General features: G+C 37.8%; 1 protein-coding gene across 1 annotated transcript in view; it reads left to right on the top strand.

The window, feature by feature from the left end:
- Positions 1–16,627, top strand: part of DDX46 (DEAD-box helicase 46) — a 36,403-nt gene extending 19,776 nt beyond the window's left edge. The window contains exons 15-23 of the mRNA XM_050962467.1: positions 4,347–4,509; positions 5,163–5,356; positions 7,886–8,023; positions 8,681–8,830; positions 9,761–9,958; positions 11,379–11,597; positions 12,892–13,036; positions 13,775–13,848; positions 14,655–16,627. Of these exons, the coding sequence (XP_050818424.1) occupies positions 4,347–4,509; positions 5,163–5,356; positions 7,886–8,023; positions 8,681–8,830; positions 9,761–9,958; positions 11,379–11,597; positions 12,892–13,036; positions 13,775–13,848; positions 14,655–14,702 (1,329 nt within the window). The 3' untranslated portion in view covers positions 14,703–16,627. The remainder of the gene's footprint in view (positions 1–4,346; positions 4,510–5,162; positions 5,357–7,885; positions 8,024–8,680; positions 8,831–9,760; positions 9,959–11,378; positions 11,598–12,891; positions 13,037–13,774; positions 13,849–14,654) is intronic.
- Positions 16,628–16,877: the final 250 nt, after the last annotated feature.

Here is a 16,877-nt window from a genome sequence, read left to right as displayed (position 1 = left end):
GCTTTAAACCATTAAAAATGCTTTTCTAATATTTTCACTCAATGAAGTAGTAAATCATTGACTTGAAAAAGTAATAGGTTTCTTGGAATTGACTGGAAAGGACAGTATATTATTGATCTTATTTACTGACATAATTTTATTTTCCCCCTTGCATGTATGCCTGAGGGATACAACTTGTTTATTTGGTGTAATGAGTTGTGGGAGATACAGAAGATTTCCAGAAATGTTTTCTAGTACTTAGAAGAAAATAACACCTATTTTGGCTAGCTCAGCAGCATGAAAGTTCTCACGAGGCAAGCAGTCCTCACTCTGAGTAAAATATTAAATGTATATGGTCGGTCACAGGTAAGTGGCATTTCTGAGCTGCCATCCTAGTTAACGTGACATTAGATTATATGGAAGTTCAGAAATGGCAACTGTAATGAAGAATGTTTTAAAAATATATATTCCACAGTTCATTCGTTGTACAGGTGCTTCTTATCTTGTGAATTTTTAGACTGTTGGACTCAGCAGATGGTGCAGTTGTTTCTTTAAATTTTCAAACATCCCACTGATATGGTAATATCTTATGGTTTGTCAGTTAAATCCTAGTAAATACTATTTTTCTTCAAACAAAGCAAAAGGGGTTTAAAAGGAATTGCTACATTAAAGTAGGTTTTAATTTGTGGCCTTTCTTGTTTTTATGATTACAAAAGTTTATAATGGAATGTTTAAATCAAATAATGTTTATTATCCTGGCCTATCTCTGATGACCACATTCTCTGAGTGTGAAAACAACTGCCTTGCCAAATAATTGCAGCCCAGATCAATGGATAACTATGAAGTTATATTTGTAGAGTCATTTTGGTTTTCCTAATAGTCACTTTGCTGCGCTACTCTGGGGTGTCTTCTTTCATGTGCCATTTTTCATTAGAACATTACCATTTTTGTAGCAATGTATCAGGTATGTTAGTGAGTACTAATGCAGTTACATGGCAAAAAGCTTGGTTAATGCGGAGTTCAGATTGCCTAGTGATAGGTTATGCCATTCCAGAACGTTGAACTCAGCACAATTTAAACTTCTGAAAATCAAGAAATAGAGTTAAGGTAAATACCCATTCAGCCTTAGCTTTGCGCCCCTGGAGCTAGCAATAGCCATTGGGAATTGTCAGCATGCCCTCAGCTGCGATCACTGCATTATGTGTAGCTGTACTGAATGGTGGAGGAATAAACTGGGGCAGCTTGAAAGAGCTGTGATTGTGATGAGGAGATCTGAGTACCCCTGTGTGCTCTCAGAAGAAAGAGGTGCATGTGTACCTTGAGGTTTCAGTCTGCATCATTGCAATACAGAATTGTGTGGGCTGTCAGTAACAGGGCCCTGGGGTCTTCTTGCCATGGGTATTATCAATAGTGGTGGTGGGACAGGAGAGCAGTCTGTGGATTTAATGATAGGTAGGGGAAAATATAAGTTTAGGTGGTATCTTGTGTGCTAGTATGAAGGAGTTGTCTGAAGTTGCTGTTAAATTTTACAAATGTAGTATTCTGTCGGTGGAATAGACCCAGTGTTTGAGCGTAAGGGAAGTGCAGTTTGTGCCTGTCCATTACAGTGAAAAGACAGTGTATGTGTGTTATGGGGCATTGCTCAGAGAGCAGAGTTACGGCTGAGTGGGTGGGTGACCGGAGTTCCTGTGGGAGCCAGCTATGGTCACTCAATTAGGGTGAACTGTAAAGAATGGGGCAGACAAACCCAAAAAAGCTGGTGGATATTCCAGGATTTAGATTTACCAAGCCAGCATAAAACAGCTTCTTTAGTACCTTACTGGTTACTCAGAAGTCCAAACAACACAGTTCCCTTAGTGATCCAGCCTCAGGCTTCCATCCAGGTATCTAAGTCAAATATGATGAAGATTCCTGAAAATCTTCTTTCATCATATAAAAGAAACGGTTCTACCAATCCCAGAGGAATGGACACATTCCGTCCCAGGTTATTGAATATTCCAGATCTTACCCAAATACACGCTACAGCCAATTCTTATTAACTAAACTAAAATTTATTAAAAAACGAGAGAGAGAGAATGGTTAAAAGATCAATATACACACAGACATGAGTTCTGTTCATTGAGGTTTAGATTCACAGCGGAGTTGGTGAGCTTTGTTGTTGCAAAGAGTTTCTTTAGAATTCAGTTCATAGGTTATATATAGTCCAATGTTTAAACATCATATTCAGGGTGTACCAGCATAACTGAGACCTCAGTCTTGCGACTCAAACTTCCCCTGATGAAGCTTAAGCAGATCTGAGATGACAGAATCAGGACCCAAGGATCTTTTATATGATTTCATGTCCTCTTTGGCAAGTTGGGAGTTCCTCCGGGAACAAAAGGTAATTAGGATGACTCTGAAGGAGGTCCATCACTGGTACTTAGCTATAGAATTAACATAAGGCAATTTGCTTGTTCCTTCACCATTCACAGTATATTTCAAAGAGATGAATACTGAGATCTCGTTTTTACATTTTATTTAAATGCTGGGATGTTCTTTTGATCTCTGAACTATCAGAGTACAGCATATACAGGGACACTCGATACATTGTCGACCCTACTCAGACATATGTAAATATACAAAGACACAAACATTATCTCCCCACATGTCTTTTGAGGGTTGTTTATTTTGCAGAATGTTTAACCCTTTCTAGCCATGTGTTACAGGGTGTTCACCTTAAGTCTGTATTTCCAGGTTTGGAGAAGTTTGAGGTTTGCTGAACTAATATTCTGGCAGGGCACAAGCTGTCACCACACAACCTTAACTCTCCATTAGTGAAGCATTTTGCCATTTAATTTCTAGGTTTTTTTTAAAACAGAAAGAAAAATGTTCAGTGGTAGGAGTTAATAATCATTTAGACAGCTTTATTCCTCATTTACGTTTGCAGTTGATATGCTCCTGTGTGTAGCTAATATTCCAAAAACTTATGCCATGTCTACACTAGCACTTATGTTGGCAAAACTTATCGCTCAGGGGTATGGAAAAAAAACACCTGTTGAGCGACATAAGTTTGCTGGACATTGTGTCAGCGGGAAACGCTCTCCTGATGACATAACTACTGCCCCTTGTTTTGCTGGTTTTGTTATGTCAATGAGAGAGCTTTCTCCTGTTGGCATAATGCGACTACCCGAGCAATCTTACAAGTTTACAGTGGAACAGCTGTGCTGCTGTAAGTGTAGACATGGCCTTAGGATTGTCTACACTTAATGCTACAGTGGCACAGCTGCAACACTTCGTTGTAGACACTAACTACAGCAATGGGAGAACCCTTCCTGTAGTCAATCTGCTTTCCTGAGATGCGGTAGCTAGGTTGATTGAAAAATACTGTCAATCTAGTGCTACCTGTACCAGAGATTTAGGTTGACATAGCTACATCTCACAGGGGAGTGGAGTTTTCACGCTACTGAAATGTAGCTATGCTGATACAAGCTTTCAGTGTAGACCATCCCCAAGCTTTTATACAGTGCTGTTCATTGGTAGATCTCAAAGAACTTTACACAACTTTCCCCTTTTACAGATGGGAAACTGAGGCACAGAGAGGTGACATAATTACCCAAAGTTACCCAGCAGGCCAGTGGCAAAGCTAGGAAAAGCCTCAGTCCAATGGTCTTTTCACTAGGCCACGTGATTAATATGTGATTCCTAAGTGCTTCTCTTGTACATTTTGTTATATGGAAATGGGGATAATGGTTGTGCTTTTTAATGTTTGCAATGTGTAGTTTTAACAGGTCTGGTAAGAAATTTCATCCATGGATTATGTCCCAAAACCCTGACAGTTTTATTACTGGCATGTCTCTTTCCTTCTTCACCACCTCCCTCGCCATTCCCCAGAACATCTAGCTCCCCTGCTCCTACTCATCCCTTTAGAAGCCATTAACATGTAAGAAGTTGCTCCTTGCTGTCTCCTGCCCTATGCTGCTGTGTACATATATCACAGGCAGAAGCTTAATGGAGGGCTGCACACTGAGGTGAGCCCCTCACTCCTACTACCCACCTCCAGCTGGGACTCCTGCCCCTGCTTCATCCAGGCTTCCCCAACTATGCCCTATGCTGTTCTGCTATAATTAACTCCCTCCTCCCTCCCCCCCCTTCCCTTTGCGGATAGTAATGTAACTAGTTTCTTTACTAGGTTTTGACCAGCTTAGCTCACTGGCAGCTTTGATATTATTCCCACTTCTATCTGTGGATGAACATGAAGAAAATCCAGCTTCTGTTCACAGTATTAGTGTAATCAAAGCCCAGTAAAAGGAGTTAAGAGTTTTGTAATACCCATAATCCAGTTGAAGGTGCAATGTCTCTCTACTTTGTTCGTTCTGTTTGCTTTTCAGATCGTGATAGAAGAAGAGAACAAGTTCTTGAAGTTACTTGAGCTTCTGGGACATTATCAAGAGAAAGGATCAGTCATCATATTTGTCGATAAACAGGAACATGCTGATGGGCTGCTGAAAGATTTAATGAGAGCCTCTTATCCCTGCATGTCACTTCACGGAGGTAGTGTGCAATCTTAAGGGCTGACATTATTTTAAACTAGAATAATAGGATTGGGTAATTTTTAAATAAATTTTAATTTTTGATTTCCATACAATACCATTATAGACCTTGGAATATTATCTCCCTCGCCTCTGTGGCCTTTCATTTGAGAGACGTATATTCTTCTCACAGTTTGAATGGAACTGCAATTGACATGGCATTTTTAACCTATAAAACGCCATACTATATCTGTATGCAGCAGGATTATGAACTGGTCTGGCAGTAACACATCTCTGAGAATAGCAATTCATTGCTATTGCAGACCAATATAGAGAGTATAAAATGGGTTTTTGCAGAGTGCACAAAACTAGTGGCTGTTTCATTTCTCTGTCATGCAGTAGTAATTTTAAAATGTAGGTGGTGGAAACCTGTCTAGAACACAGAGTGGAGCATAAATAATTTTGCTCAGGCTACTGTAGTGCAGAAACTAAATGGTTTATTGTTCTGGAGTTAATTGAATTTTGTATTAGGTTTTGGCATTTTAAATAATTGGTGAGGGTTCCCTGAGCCTCTGTAAGGATGCTTTTTATTATTCAAAACTGAAAGAAAATAAGTGCATAAAATTTAAATCAAACAGTGTTTTAAAATGAGCTATTTTGTGTGGCTCCTTGCAGGTATTGATCAATACGACAGAGACAGCATAATTAATGATTTTAAGAACGGTGTATGCAAACTTCTTGTGGCCACATCTGTAGCAGCACGAGGCTTGGATGTAAAGCAACTAATGCTGGTAGTCAATTATAGCTGTCCCAACCATTATGAAGATTATGTGCACAGAGCAGGCCGAACTGGACGAGCTGGGAACAAAGTATGTAAAAGTAATTATTTGTTCTTCTTAACTGTGTTTAGAACCCTGCCCTGTTTGAGTTAACTACTATAGTACTAATTAACTACTAATATAGTTATCGGAAACAGGGATTGGGAGAAGAGAATGTTTCTTTGGTATTTGAGAAGGGATGCTAGAGTCAGACACCACAGTAATACAAATATTAATACATAATAAAAGAATGCTGTGAGGTTTTTAGAGACATCAGGAATAAGACAGTGGTTTCTATTTTAAAACTGAGCCTCCTGTTCTGAACCAAATTTGTGTGGCGCTTAGGAAATTCTTACTGGCGTAAGATTTCCGCATGAGTTTGGCTCTGTTGCTGAACATTTGATACTGTTCATGCTTGGTAATGTGCATGAATGACCTCAGAAGATTTCATGTTCTAAACTTACAACCATGACCAGACTGAAATAAAAAGGTTTAGATTTCATTGTGAATGCTTGAATTATTGTATCACTTTACATGCTAAGCTAAGTTAGTTCTAGGGCTGTCAATTTAATCACACGATTAAACAAATTAAACACAATTAAACAATAATAGAATACCATTTAAATATTTTTGATGTTTTCTACGTTTTCAAATATATTGATTTCAATTACAACACAGAATACAAAGTGTACAGTGCTCACTTTATATTTATTTTTGATTACAAGTATTTGCACTGTAAACAAAAGATAGTATTTTTCAATTCACCTAATACAAGTGCAATCTCTTTTTTATCGTGAAAGTTGAACTTAAGAATGTAGAATTATGTACAAAAAAATGCATTCAAAAATAAACCAATGTAAAATTATAGAGCCTGCAAGTCCACTCAGTCCTTCTCGTTCAGCCAATTACTCAGAGCTTGTCTACACTACCGTGCGGGGTTGATCTAAGATACACGATTTCAGCTACGTGAATAGCGTAGTTGAAGTCGACGTACCTAGCTCTACTTACCGTGGTGCTCTCCCGTCATCTCCGCTTCGCTTTCATTCTGGTGGAGTACCGGAGTTGGCGGGAGAGCGCTCAGCAGTCGATAGATGCGATAAATCGACCCCTGCTGGATCGATTGCTGCCTGCCGATCTAGCGGGTAATGTAGACAAGCCCTCTGACAAACAAGTTTGTTTACATTCGCAGGGGCTAATGCTGCTCGCTGCTTGTTTACGTCACCTGAAAGTAGGAACAGGTGTTCTCATGGCACTGTTGTAGCTGGCGTCGCAAGATATTTACGTGCCAAATGCACTAAAGATTCACATGTCCCTTCATGCTTCAACCACCATTTCAGGGGACATGCCTCCATGTTGATGACAGGTTCTGCTCGATAACAATCCAAAGCAGTGCAGACCGATGCATGTTATTTTCATTATATGAGTCAGATGCCACCAGCAGAAGGTTGATTTTTCTTTTTTGGTGGTTCGGATCCTGGAGTTTCCGCATTGGAGTGTTGCTCTTTTAAGACTTCTGAAAGCATGCTCCTCACCTTGTCCCTCTCAGATTTTTGGAAGGTACTTCAGATTCTTTAGCCTTGGGTTGAGTGCAGTAGCTATCTTTAGAAATCTCACATTGGCACCTTCTTTGCATTTTGTCAAATCTGCAGTGAAAGTGTTTTTAAAATGAACAACATGTGCTGGGTCATCATCTGAGACTGCTATAACATGAAATATATGGCAGAATGTGGGTAAAACAGAGCAGGGGATGTAAAATTCTCACCCAAGGAGTTCAGTCACAAATTTAACTAGCACATTATTTTTTAACAAGTGTCATCAGCATGGAAGCATCTCCTCTGGAATGGTGACCGAAGCAAGAAGGGGAATGTGAATGTTTAGCATATCTGGCATGTAAATACCTTGCGATGTTAGCTACAAAAATACCATGCAAATATCTGTTCTCACTTTCTGGTGACGTAAATAAGAAGGCAGCGTTATCTCCTGTAAATGTAAAGAAGCTTGTTTGTCTGAGCAATTGGCTGAACAAGAAGTAGGACTGAGTGGATTTGCAGGCTGTAAAATTTTACATTTGTTTTGTTTCTGAGTGCAGTTATGTAGCAAAAAAACTACATTTGTAAGTTGCACTTTCATCACAGAGAGGTTGCACTACAATACTTGTGTGAGGTGAATTGAACAATACTATTTCTTTTTTATCATTTTTACAGTGCAAATATTTATAATAAAAAATAATATACAGTTTGATTTCAATTACAGAATACTCTCTCTCTCTATATATATATATATATATATGAATAGAAAAAATCAAAATTAAATTTCAATTGATATTCTATTTAAGTGTGATTTAAAACTGTGATTAATCGCAGTTTTTTTTATTGATTCTTTTTTTAATTGCGTGAGTTAACTGCTATTTATCAACAGCCCCAATTTGTTCAAATTCCTCTTAAAAAGGAAGTGTATATTTAAAAAAATGCAGTTTAACAGCTCTACCTGTGCTACGATGCTTCAGTAGAATAAGAGGTCAAGGGTCTTAAAGGATTATTAATACTGATTAAATTCACATTTTTTATTAATGTTCGATAGGGATTTGCATTCACTTTCATTACTGAAGATCAAGCACGGTATGCTGGTGATATAATTAAGGCTTTGGAATTGTCAGGGAAACCAATTCCTGCTGAGCTGGAGAAGCTCTGGAGTGACTTCAAAGACCAACAGAAGGCTGCAAGTAACCTTTTTCCTTCTTGATGTGTTGTGCTTTTGCTACTTTGCACTCTTGGGTCCCAGTTCTGGGCACACACAACTCTACACGCATAAGTAATCTCACTAACTTCTTTGGGGCTAGTCATGTGTGAGGTCAAATAGGTGTTAAATGTTTGCAGGATTGGGGTCTGAAGCGTTTTCAAGACTCTTCTTGTGAATTTGAATGTTGTAACCATATGTATGTGGCTGTCTTGAGACTTTATTTTGTCAGAAATCATATAAAAGACAACCAGGATGCTGTAGTATTTATATTGGTCACACCATCACAGTATTTGAGCACATCGTTCAAAAGTTTAAAATAATGGTTTTTTTGTCTGCCAAAGAGAGAATTCTGTTATCTTAGGGGATATTTTAGTATATACACTTGTATTACTCAAAAATAAAATTTGTTTACATCTACTCGATATAAAATAGCTGTTAAATTTTTCATTGTAAAATAGTTGTTTCAAGGTTTGAAAAGCCTGATAAATGTCCTACTTTTTGTCTTGGTTTTTTTTTTCATTTAACGTCATCAGTTAAATAATCTGTATTCACAATTGTTTTACTCCTTCTGGAAGTGTCTTTTAAAACTTTTAGTATTTGAAGTGACTTTTTAAAATAAACATACCTGTTTTATAGGAGGGGAAAACTATTAAAAAGAGCAGCGGGTTCTCTGGCAAAGGATTCAAGTTTGATGAAACAGAACACGCTTTGGCTAATGAGCGAAAGAAACTACAAAAAGCTGCTCTTGGCTTGCAGGATTCAGATGATGAGGATACCGCTCTTGATGTAAGCATTAGGGAAAAAAGTGTTTACATTTTTTTCATTAAAATAACCCATACAAATACAGCTCCATCTAATAACAGATTGCAGAAGGCATGGATTTCTGCTGTTTCACACATCTTGTATGTAAATCTGCCTTTCCTTTTAATATATGAGGGTATAGACCTCATAAGGAGTTAAAAATCTGCTGTTTGTCACTTATTGGTATTTTATAAATAAGATAAATACGGATATTATTTCATTCAAAAGGGCACAAGCAGTTTTGTCCTCTTTGCAAAGTTAATCATCTTGCACAAAATAAAATGGTTGCACTCATTCACAATAGTCTTGTAGTATAGTGCTTGAAAGAAATATACAGCAGCTTTTCCCATTTCTAAATCCATATTAGGTACTTTTCCTTAATAGTTGCTACCTTTTTCCATGAACTGGAAAATTACTCTGACTACTGGTACAAGGGCTGTAAAAGACTGCTGCTGGAAATCCTCCCTCACAAACCAGCTCTGTAGTTTTCACAGTGTGAATGCTGCCCCCCTCTGCCTCTCCCAGTTTAAGAGTGAGATTGCTTACATAATTTGGTGTATCAGTTTGCACTTAAATGGTACTTCCCATGTGAGAATCTCAAAGTCCTTAACCTTAACCTTAGTGTGAAATTGAAGGACTTGGTATAAATCCCTTGTTAAAGGTAGAAAGTAAATCTGTGGCACAGCCAGAAAGAGATCTCCAATCTCCTGATGCCCAGTCTGTTTCTTGACGAAAAGATCATCCTTCCTCATTGTTGCACTGTAGTTCTGAGAAGGCTTTGGCAACGTTTATTGTTGCAAGAGTCAAAATTTATTTTTTGAAAAATAAAGTAAATGCACGCTGATGTTTTCTTTCCATATGTAGACAAGAATTGCATGATGCTAAATGTACTGATATCATTGTTCTGTTCTTTAGATTGATGAACAAATTGAGAGCATGTTCAATTCAAAAAAGAGAGTTAAAGACATGGCAGCACCAGGAACATCTAATGTTCCTACACCAACAGCTGGTAATGCAGAAAAACTGGAAATTGCCAAAAGGCTAGCTTTAAGAATTAATGCTCAGAAGAATCTTGGAGCAGAGGCACAAGTATTGGTCCCTTTTCACTTTAAGGTCACGCTCTCTACCAAGCTACCATTTTTTACTAAATGTTTAATAGAATGTATGTTTGTTTTACAGCCATGTTAACGTATTGTTCTATTTAGCTTCTTTATTCGATACTTAATGGTAAATCATATGAGTCTTTGACTATCCGTTCTGTAATCTTTTTGCTGTGACAAAATGCATTAGCACAAAAACTGGAACTCTGATCTGCTTTGACACAAAGGGGTTAATTTATAACTAATTTTACCAGTAGTGACTAAGGGATTTGTTAACATTATTAGAATTACAAAATATCTCTGTCTGCTGAAGTATGCAATATACAATACGTTTTCTCTTGGTTGTAGAACTCTGTAATTTAATTTAAAATGTATATGAACTTTAGTAGCATTTTGCAGAAGGTGGTTTGTTAGTTTTTGAGGTTTCCACAATTGAAATTAACATAGTCACCATGAACCTCTGATTCTTAGCAGAGGGCTCGGGGGGAGGAGGAGATTTTGATCCAAATCTAACTCCTAGTTAGCAGTCAACTCACTGCTGCTATAAAGCATTAATAATGTTCATCTGAAAGTTTAAGCTTTTTAGAATATATTGCTGTGAAAGTTATGTAAAAGTTTCTTGTTTAGTGTTGAGGGATTTCAGTTCACAATGTATAATGTCTTGGATGAACTAAAGCAGCAGTTCTCGACCAGGCGTATACATACTCCTGGGGGTACACAGAGGTCTTCCAGAGGGTACATCAACTCATCTAGATGTTTATCTAGTTTTACAGCAGGCTGCATAAAAACACTAGCAAAGTCAGTACAGACTAAAATTTCATACAGACAATGACTTGTTTATACTGCTCTATATACTGTACACTGAAATGTAAGTACAATATTTATATTCCAGTTGATTTATTTTATAATTATGTGGTAAAAATGAGAAAGCAAGCAGTTTTTTTCAGTAATAGTGTGCTATGACACTTGTGTATTTTTATGTCTGACTTTGTAAGCAAGTAGTTTTTAAGTGAGGTGAAACTTGGGGATACACAAAACAAATCAGACTCCTGACAGGGGTACAGCAGTCTGGAAAGGTTGAGACCCACTGAACTAAAGAACAAAGTGTATTGTCAGAGCGGTCCTTGTGCACTGCTGAGTTGATTTCCATCGCAGGAAGGAGTGGATGCTCATTTTCCTAGCTTGGTAATTGGACTAGAAGTGTGTGGGATGAGTTAAAATTACATTTTGTTTTGCTGACGGCAGTCTGGAATGTCCATAGCATTTAGAGTTGAAAATGCAGCAAGGCTTTTTGTGGGGAGGGAAGTGTTGAAGCTGCCTACATGAACATTTACTAGGTGTAGAAATGTAATGAAACTCTGGTGCTGAAAAGGCCAGGTTTTTATGTTGCTATCTCTGTGTACCTTGTAATGAATGTAGACTTTTTATTACAGGATGTGATGCAGCAGGCTACAAATGCTATCTTGAGAGGAGGCACAATTCAGGCTCCTACTGTATCTGCCAAAACTATTGCCGAGCAACTGGCTGAAAAGATAAATGCCAAGCTTAATTATGTGCCCATAGAAAAACAAGAGGAAGAAAAACAGGAGGGAGGACAAAATGAATCGTTTAAGAGATATGAGGAGGAATTAGAGATCAATGACTTCCCACAGGCAAGCATCAATTTTTTTCTTTAATCATATTTTAATGCCAATCACTTAACACAGTGCTTTACCTCGGACTCTTTGTACAAGTTTATAATGTGTTTATTCCAACAGAGAGGTTTTATCTGTATCTCGGGTCTTTATCAGCTGTATCCCCATAAAACTCTGTGACATTAGCTCAACTGTGTAATCTGCAGCATGTATCTGTTGACTTTCTTTCCTAGTGCAAGAGATGTATAATCTTTCAGACACATTCTAAGAATGTTCCTTACCACATGAAAATGTGAAGCTCTGCCTTTGATCTAGTCAGCATCTACATCTTATTGCATCTTCCTCTATAATATTGAAAAGATCTGGCCTTTTTTTCTCTGGCCACACTACCATAATTCTGGTCCAGGCCCATATGTCTTGATTATTACATCTCTTCTTAAACTAAGATTGTTAGGGGAGATTTTCAGGGGCATAAAAAGTAGTTAGGCACCTAACTGCCATTTATGCTTCTAAAAAATCTCCACTGTAAGCCTCTTGGAACAGGGACTGTCTTTTGCTCTATCTGTATGTTGTCTCGGACAGTGGGGCCTTGACCAGTCATTGGGGTCTCTTGGTGCTATTCTAATACAAATAAGAAGGTCACCTGACTAGTAGAATTAGTGAGAGAGATGTGAGTTTGCTCTTTCCTGCCAGCTCTTCCTAATGCAAGTACAGTTTAAATGTTTGAGTCCCATTGAGAAAACTCATGCAATTATACTGAATTGCATGCGCATAACCACTGTATGGGCTATATCCTAGCCCTGACTTTGTTCTGCATATGCCTCTACCTTTTGTACACTAGATCATAGTAGGTGATACACAAGATACATTTGTCTCATTCTTGAAAAGAATTTGTAACAGTGTGTCTAAGATTATTTCTGTTGAAATCTCAGTGTCTAAGCGAATGAAGTACTCTTTCTCACACTTCAGTCTTCTGGCTTGTAAACTTCCCACAGAGTGAAACGGCGACACTGGTTAGCTCTCTCCAGTGGTCCTGGACATCGATCATTCTCTTTCCTCCCCCATTCTTATTCCCCTGACATAAAGGGAAGCAGTGCTAATGTATTTGGTATTCGTTTGGACGTGGATACTCATTTTTAAAAGAACTGTTTAAAACCCATTTGCCCTGGAACACATTTCTGTTTAAATAGCTCTCACCATATAATTTTGTTGCTACGTTTTCTGTCTAGAATGTCAGCTTAACCCTCTGATTCCTCTTTTGTATAAAATGTCTTTTCCACTGTTCCTCTTTCTACACGTTTTTCTTGTGCAGACTGCTAGGTGGAAGGTTACCTCCAAGGAAGCACTTCAGAGAATCAGTGAATATTCTGAAGCTGCCATTACAATCAGAGGAACGTATTTCCCTCCGGGCAAGGAGCCCAAGGAAGGAGAACGAAAAATTTACTTGGCTATAGAGAGTAAGTATGACAGATGTATTTAAATTTTAAAAAATGTCCCCAGTGCAGAGTAAAACTAGACATGAGAATCCTTATGATAGTAACCATTGGGTCCTCACTCCAGACCATCTTTGGTTATGGAAGTGTGGGCACCCAGGGAAGCCACTCATTTGTCTTGATAGTTTTTGCCAGTTAGATCATGGAGCTGTAGTGATGTAGGTCCCAAGAGGTCTTCACATCCTACTCAGAGTGAAAGTCCTTACATGGTGGCTGTATATGAAAATATTTAAAAAAAAAACAAAACAAAAAAAAAAACAGGAATTCACTTGGTGCTAAAAAATTAGAGGAAATGAGGAGACCTTATTTGAGCTGACGTGGAGAAGAGACAAAATGGTGCTGTTATCCAGCAGCACCGGGCAGGGATCATATCTGCTCAAATCTATTGTCTGCAGCCTGTGGCCCAAGTAATCTTATGGTTACTCTGGCATGCTCTGTTGCTGATGTGAGTTTGTCTGCAAAGTTACCTGTTTTAGGTGTTTGTGGGTAGTGTTAAATGTGACTTGAAATTTTAAGTATGTCCTTTGTTTAAAAAAAAATACCAGCCCCGGTAATAAACACTAGTAGACAGTTCAACAGCAAACTATTAAGATGTGTTTGGCAACCTACATGGTGCTACTAGAAGTAACTTTCAGTTTTACTTTTTAGGCTTTGTGTAGGGAAAAGATTCTAATATTTTGTTTCTTCTTGTTCTGTCTCCAGGTGCCAATGAACTGGCTGTGCAGAAAGCAAAGGCAGAAATCACCAGGCTTATAAAAGAAGAACTTATCAGACTGGTAAGTGAAATATACTGTATCTCAGAAGAATGTGCTTGGCTTTTTAAAGCTTTACAAGAACATGTTTCAGAAAGTTTATGCCAGCGACAGAGCATAAATCTTTATTAATATCTGGGACTGGAAGCTGCAGATCTAAAATATGCTGTACTGGTGAACAGCAAAGAAAATACATTTCTCTGTTCTGTGGGTCAACCCAGGCTCATAGGTATTCTATGCAGACAGAAGACATCAACAGAATTTTGTGATATCACTATAAGGGCTAGTTCTTACCTAACCAAACAGTTCATTTCCTGGCTTTAGCTCCATCAGGCAGAGCTGGGCATGTAACAGATTGAGTTTTAACTTTTCTTGTTTTTAGTCCTGTTTGTACTGTGTTGCGGTTTGTTTTTCTTTCTATCTGTTGCTCCACACAGCATTCCCTGGAGCAGTAGTCTTCTGTATTCAGAGTTATCTTGCTCCTTGTTTTTCAAAGCAGGGATTGCCCTGGGAGATTGAATTCTGAGTTCTTCAGAAGCACAAGCCTTGGCTTTTTGTGGAACAACCTCCAATAATATTGCATTTGACTCAGGCAGAACTGCTGGTAGCAGACACTTCTGAGCCCAACAGCTTGTGGGTTCCGTTGTTCTTGTTGTGTCTTCATTGATCTAGTCTTGCTCTGTTTTTAAAATTGCTGAGCTCTACGTAAAAAGTCCTTCCAACTGTCAAAGTTACTATTGCTGAGCAATTCTAATATTGAACGATTCACTGTTGACTTGTTTGTTTTCAACTACTGCTGTCATTGACTCATTTTTCCTATTTAATTGCAGCAAAATTCATACCAGCCAACCAACAAAGGAAGATACAAAGTTCTGTAAATATTTGGAGGAACCCGTCTGCCAGTGGCTGGTGTCTGACACTTCGTGGCTTCTGTTGTCTCTGGTGTTCACACTGCTTATTGTAAATTAAGATATTTTTATTTTTTCCTTGCTGACATTTTAACACAAAATTGATATTTGCTGAGACATCTCATTCTCTTCACTAAGGTTAGCAGTCTTAAAGCAGACCAGCTTTGTCAGGGCATAATTTAATTGAAAAGTATAGTTTATATAGTTTTTCACAGTAAAACTACTGAATAAAACAGATTTTAATTTTCCTGACATTCTGATATAATGTAAATTAAACGATTTTGGCTTGGCATTGGAATTTGTTACGGTTTACAGTACTTACAGCTTCACATTTATTGGGTAGTTCACACCTTTACAGTTCATTGTGGAGTAATAAAACAGCCAATAGAAGAGCAGAATTTTCCTCCCTAATCTGTAGCATCTCTGTGACCTATTCCATATGCATTCCCTCTGCAAAACCCCCACTGATCTCAGTGGGAGCCCTGTGCTGATCAGAGTTTAGAATTTTGTCTGAGAACAATTAGGATTTAGTTTTACAGATGTTCCCCCCCTCCCCCATCCTTCTTCGCTTCCTACTTTGCCTTTATCATTTGGGGAATAGAATAGTTAAATCTTTGGGTTTCTTGTAAAATAAGACATTTTGTAGTACAAAAATGGCTTTCAGATTTTCTCTAAATGTTAGCATTTTAGGATTTGATTTTGTTCCCATTCTTCAACTTTTATTAAATAAAATAAAATAAAGCTCAGCAAAAGAGAAACCACTTTTGTAATCAAGTATAAAGTTTGACACATTTTTATAGTGTTATATATAGACATGTAATGTGATTCTTTCAGGACTACTGTCCTTATACTATTAGAGAATGGCTTAAGACAAAAAATGAACTTTGTAGGTCGGCTCCACAAGCGTTGACCCTTATTGCAGTGGTGGAACGTGATCACTTCCTGGGAGTCCGCTTTTTTTGACCCACTTTTCCCTCATCCCCAGAAGCCATTAACATTTCACATTGTTACTGTCAAGATTTTAATTTTTTTTAGCCTCTTGTCTATCTGTAACCAAAGTTACAGATTGTTGAGTCATTCTAGCAGCTGAAAAAGCTTTCAAGAAAATGAAAACTTGGAAGGCTTTTTGTCGAAAGCTTTCCTGACCTGACATTGTGGAGGAAAAAATATAATTTTAAAATAGCTCTGTGTATGTACTGCTTTAACCCTAGTGAAGAACAAATCAAATCCTTGCATCATGGTTATAAATTCATTTTTTCCAAAAATCAAATATTTCAAAGTCCACTCCAGTTTTGAGGTACAAATAATTTTTTTTTGTAGATTTAAAAGAAGAGACCACCAGCCATATCCACTAAACACTATACATTTACTCTGCCAGGAACAACCTTAATATGATACCTAAGAAAGTTTAAAAATAACAACAAAAAAACCTGAATGGAGCCAGAAGTAGCATATATAAGAAAATCTTAAAGTTCAAACAAAACCTCAGATATTTTCAAAATCAGATTCCTTTTAAATGTTTCAGGCTTCATTTAGTTAGGATTATTTATTATGTAAGGTGTTTCACACAGTTTGTGCTGACTTGTCTAACTTTTTGACAGTGCTGTAAATTGCGATTGTCCCCCAGAGTTGTGGTGGGTTTTGATATGTTTGGTGTAGAGCACTTTCAGGTTCAGGCATTCTGACTTTTTTTTTTTAAATGTCTTTGGTTTGAAACTTTTGTGATGATACCTACTGAGCAAAGCTCTGATAGACATACTTCTGTGATTTCCAGCTCAACATTGTTGGATTTTCAGCGAGGTTGGAAAATGTAGAATCTTCCAAGGTTTTTTAAATGCAATGTCAATATTCATATTTTTTTTAATTCCTCTGAAAATAAAAATAATTTCAATGTGTCTTTTCTGAAATGCTCTTTCTGATGATGTGTTCTCTGCCCTGTTTGCTGTGCCTCTGCACTTGTTTCTACCGCAGCTCTGTGCTCACTAATTGTAGCTGCTCCTTTAAGTGTAGGGAAACATGTTCACTACCATTACATTAGAATCTTTGTTAGGAATGTAATGAAAAGCAGGAGGACAGACACTAGACTGTAAAACTGCTGCAACAGAAACATCATTGAAGGTGCTTGGGTACTTGGGAAGAATAAGA

Source organism: Gopherus flavomarginatus, chromosome 7, assembly GCF_025201925.1.
Source record: "Gopherus flavomarginatus isolate rGopFla2 chromosome 7, rGopFla2.mat.asm, whole genome shotgun sequence".
In the NCBI taxonomy this organism is placed as follows: Eukaryota; Metazoa; Chordata; order Testudines; family Testudinidae; genus Gopherus; species Gopherus flavomarginatus.
This window is presented reverse-complemented; position numbering and strand designations above follow the sequence as displayed.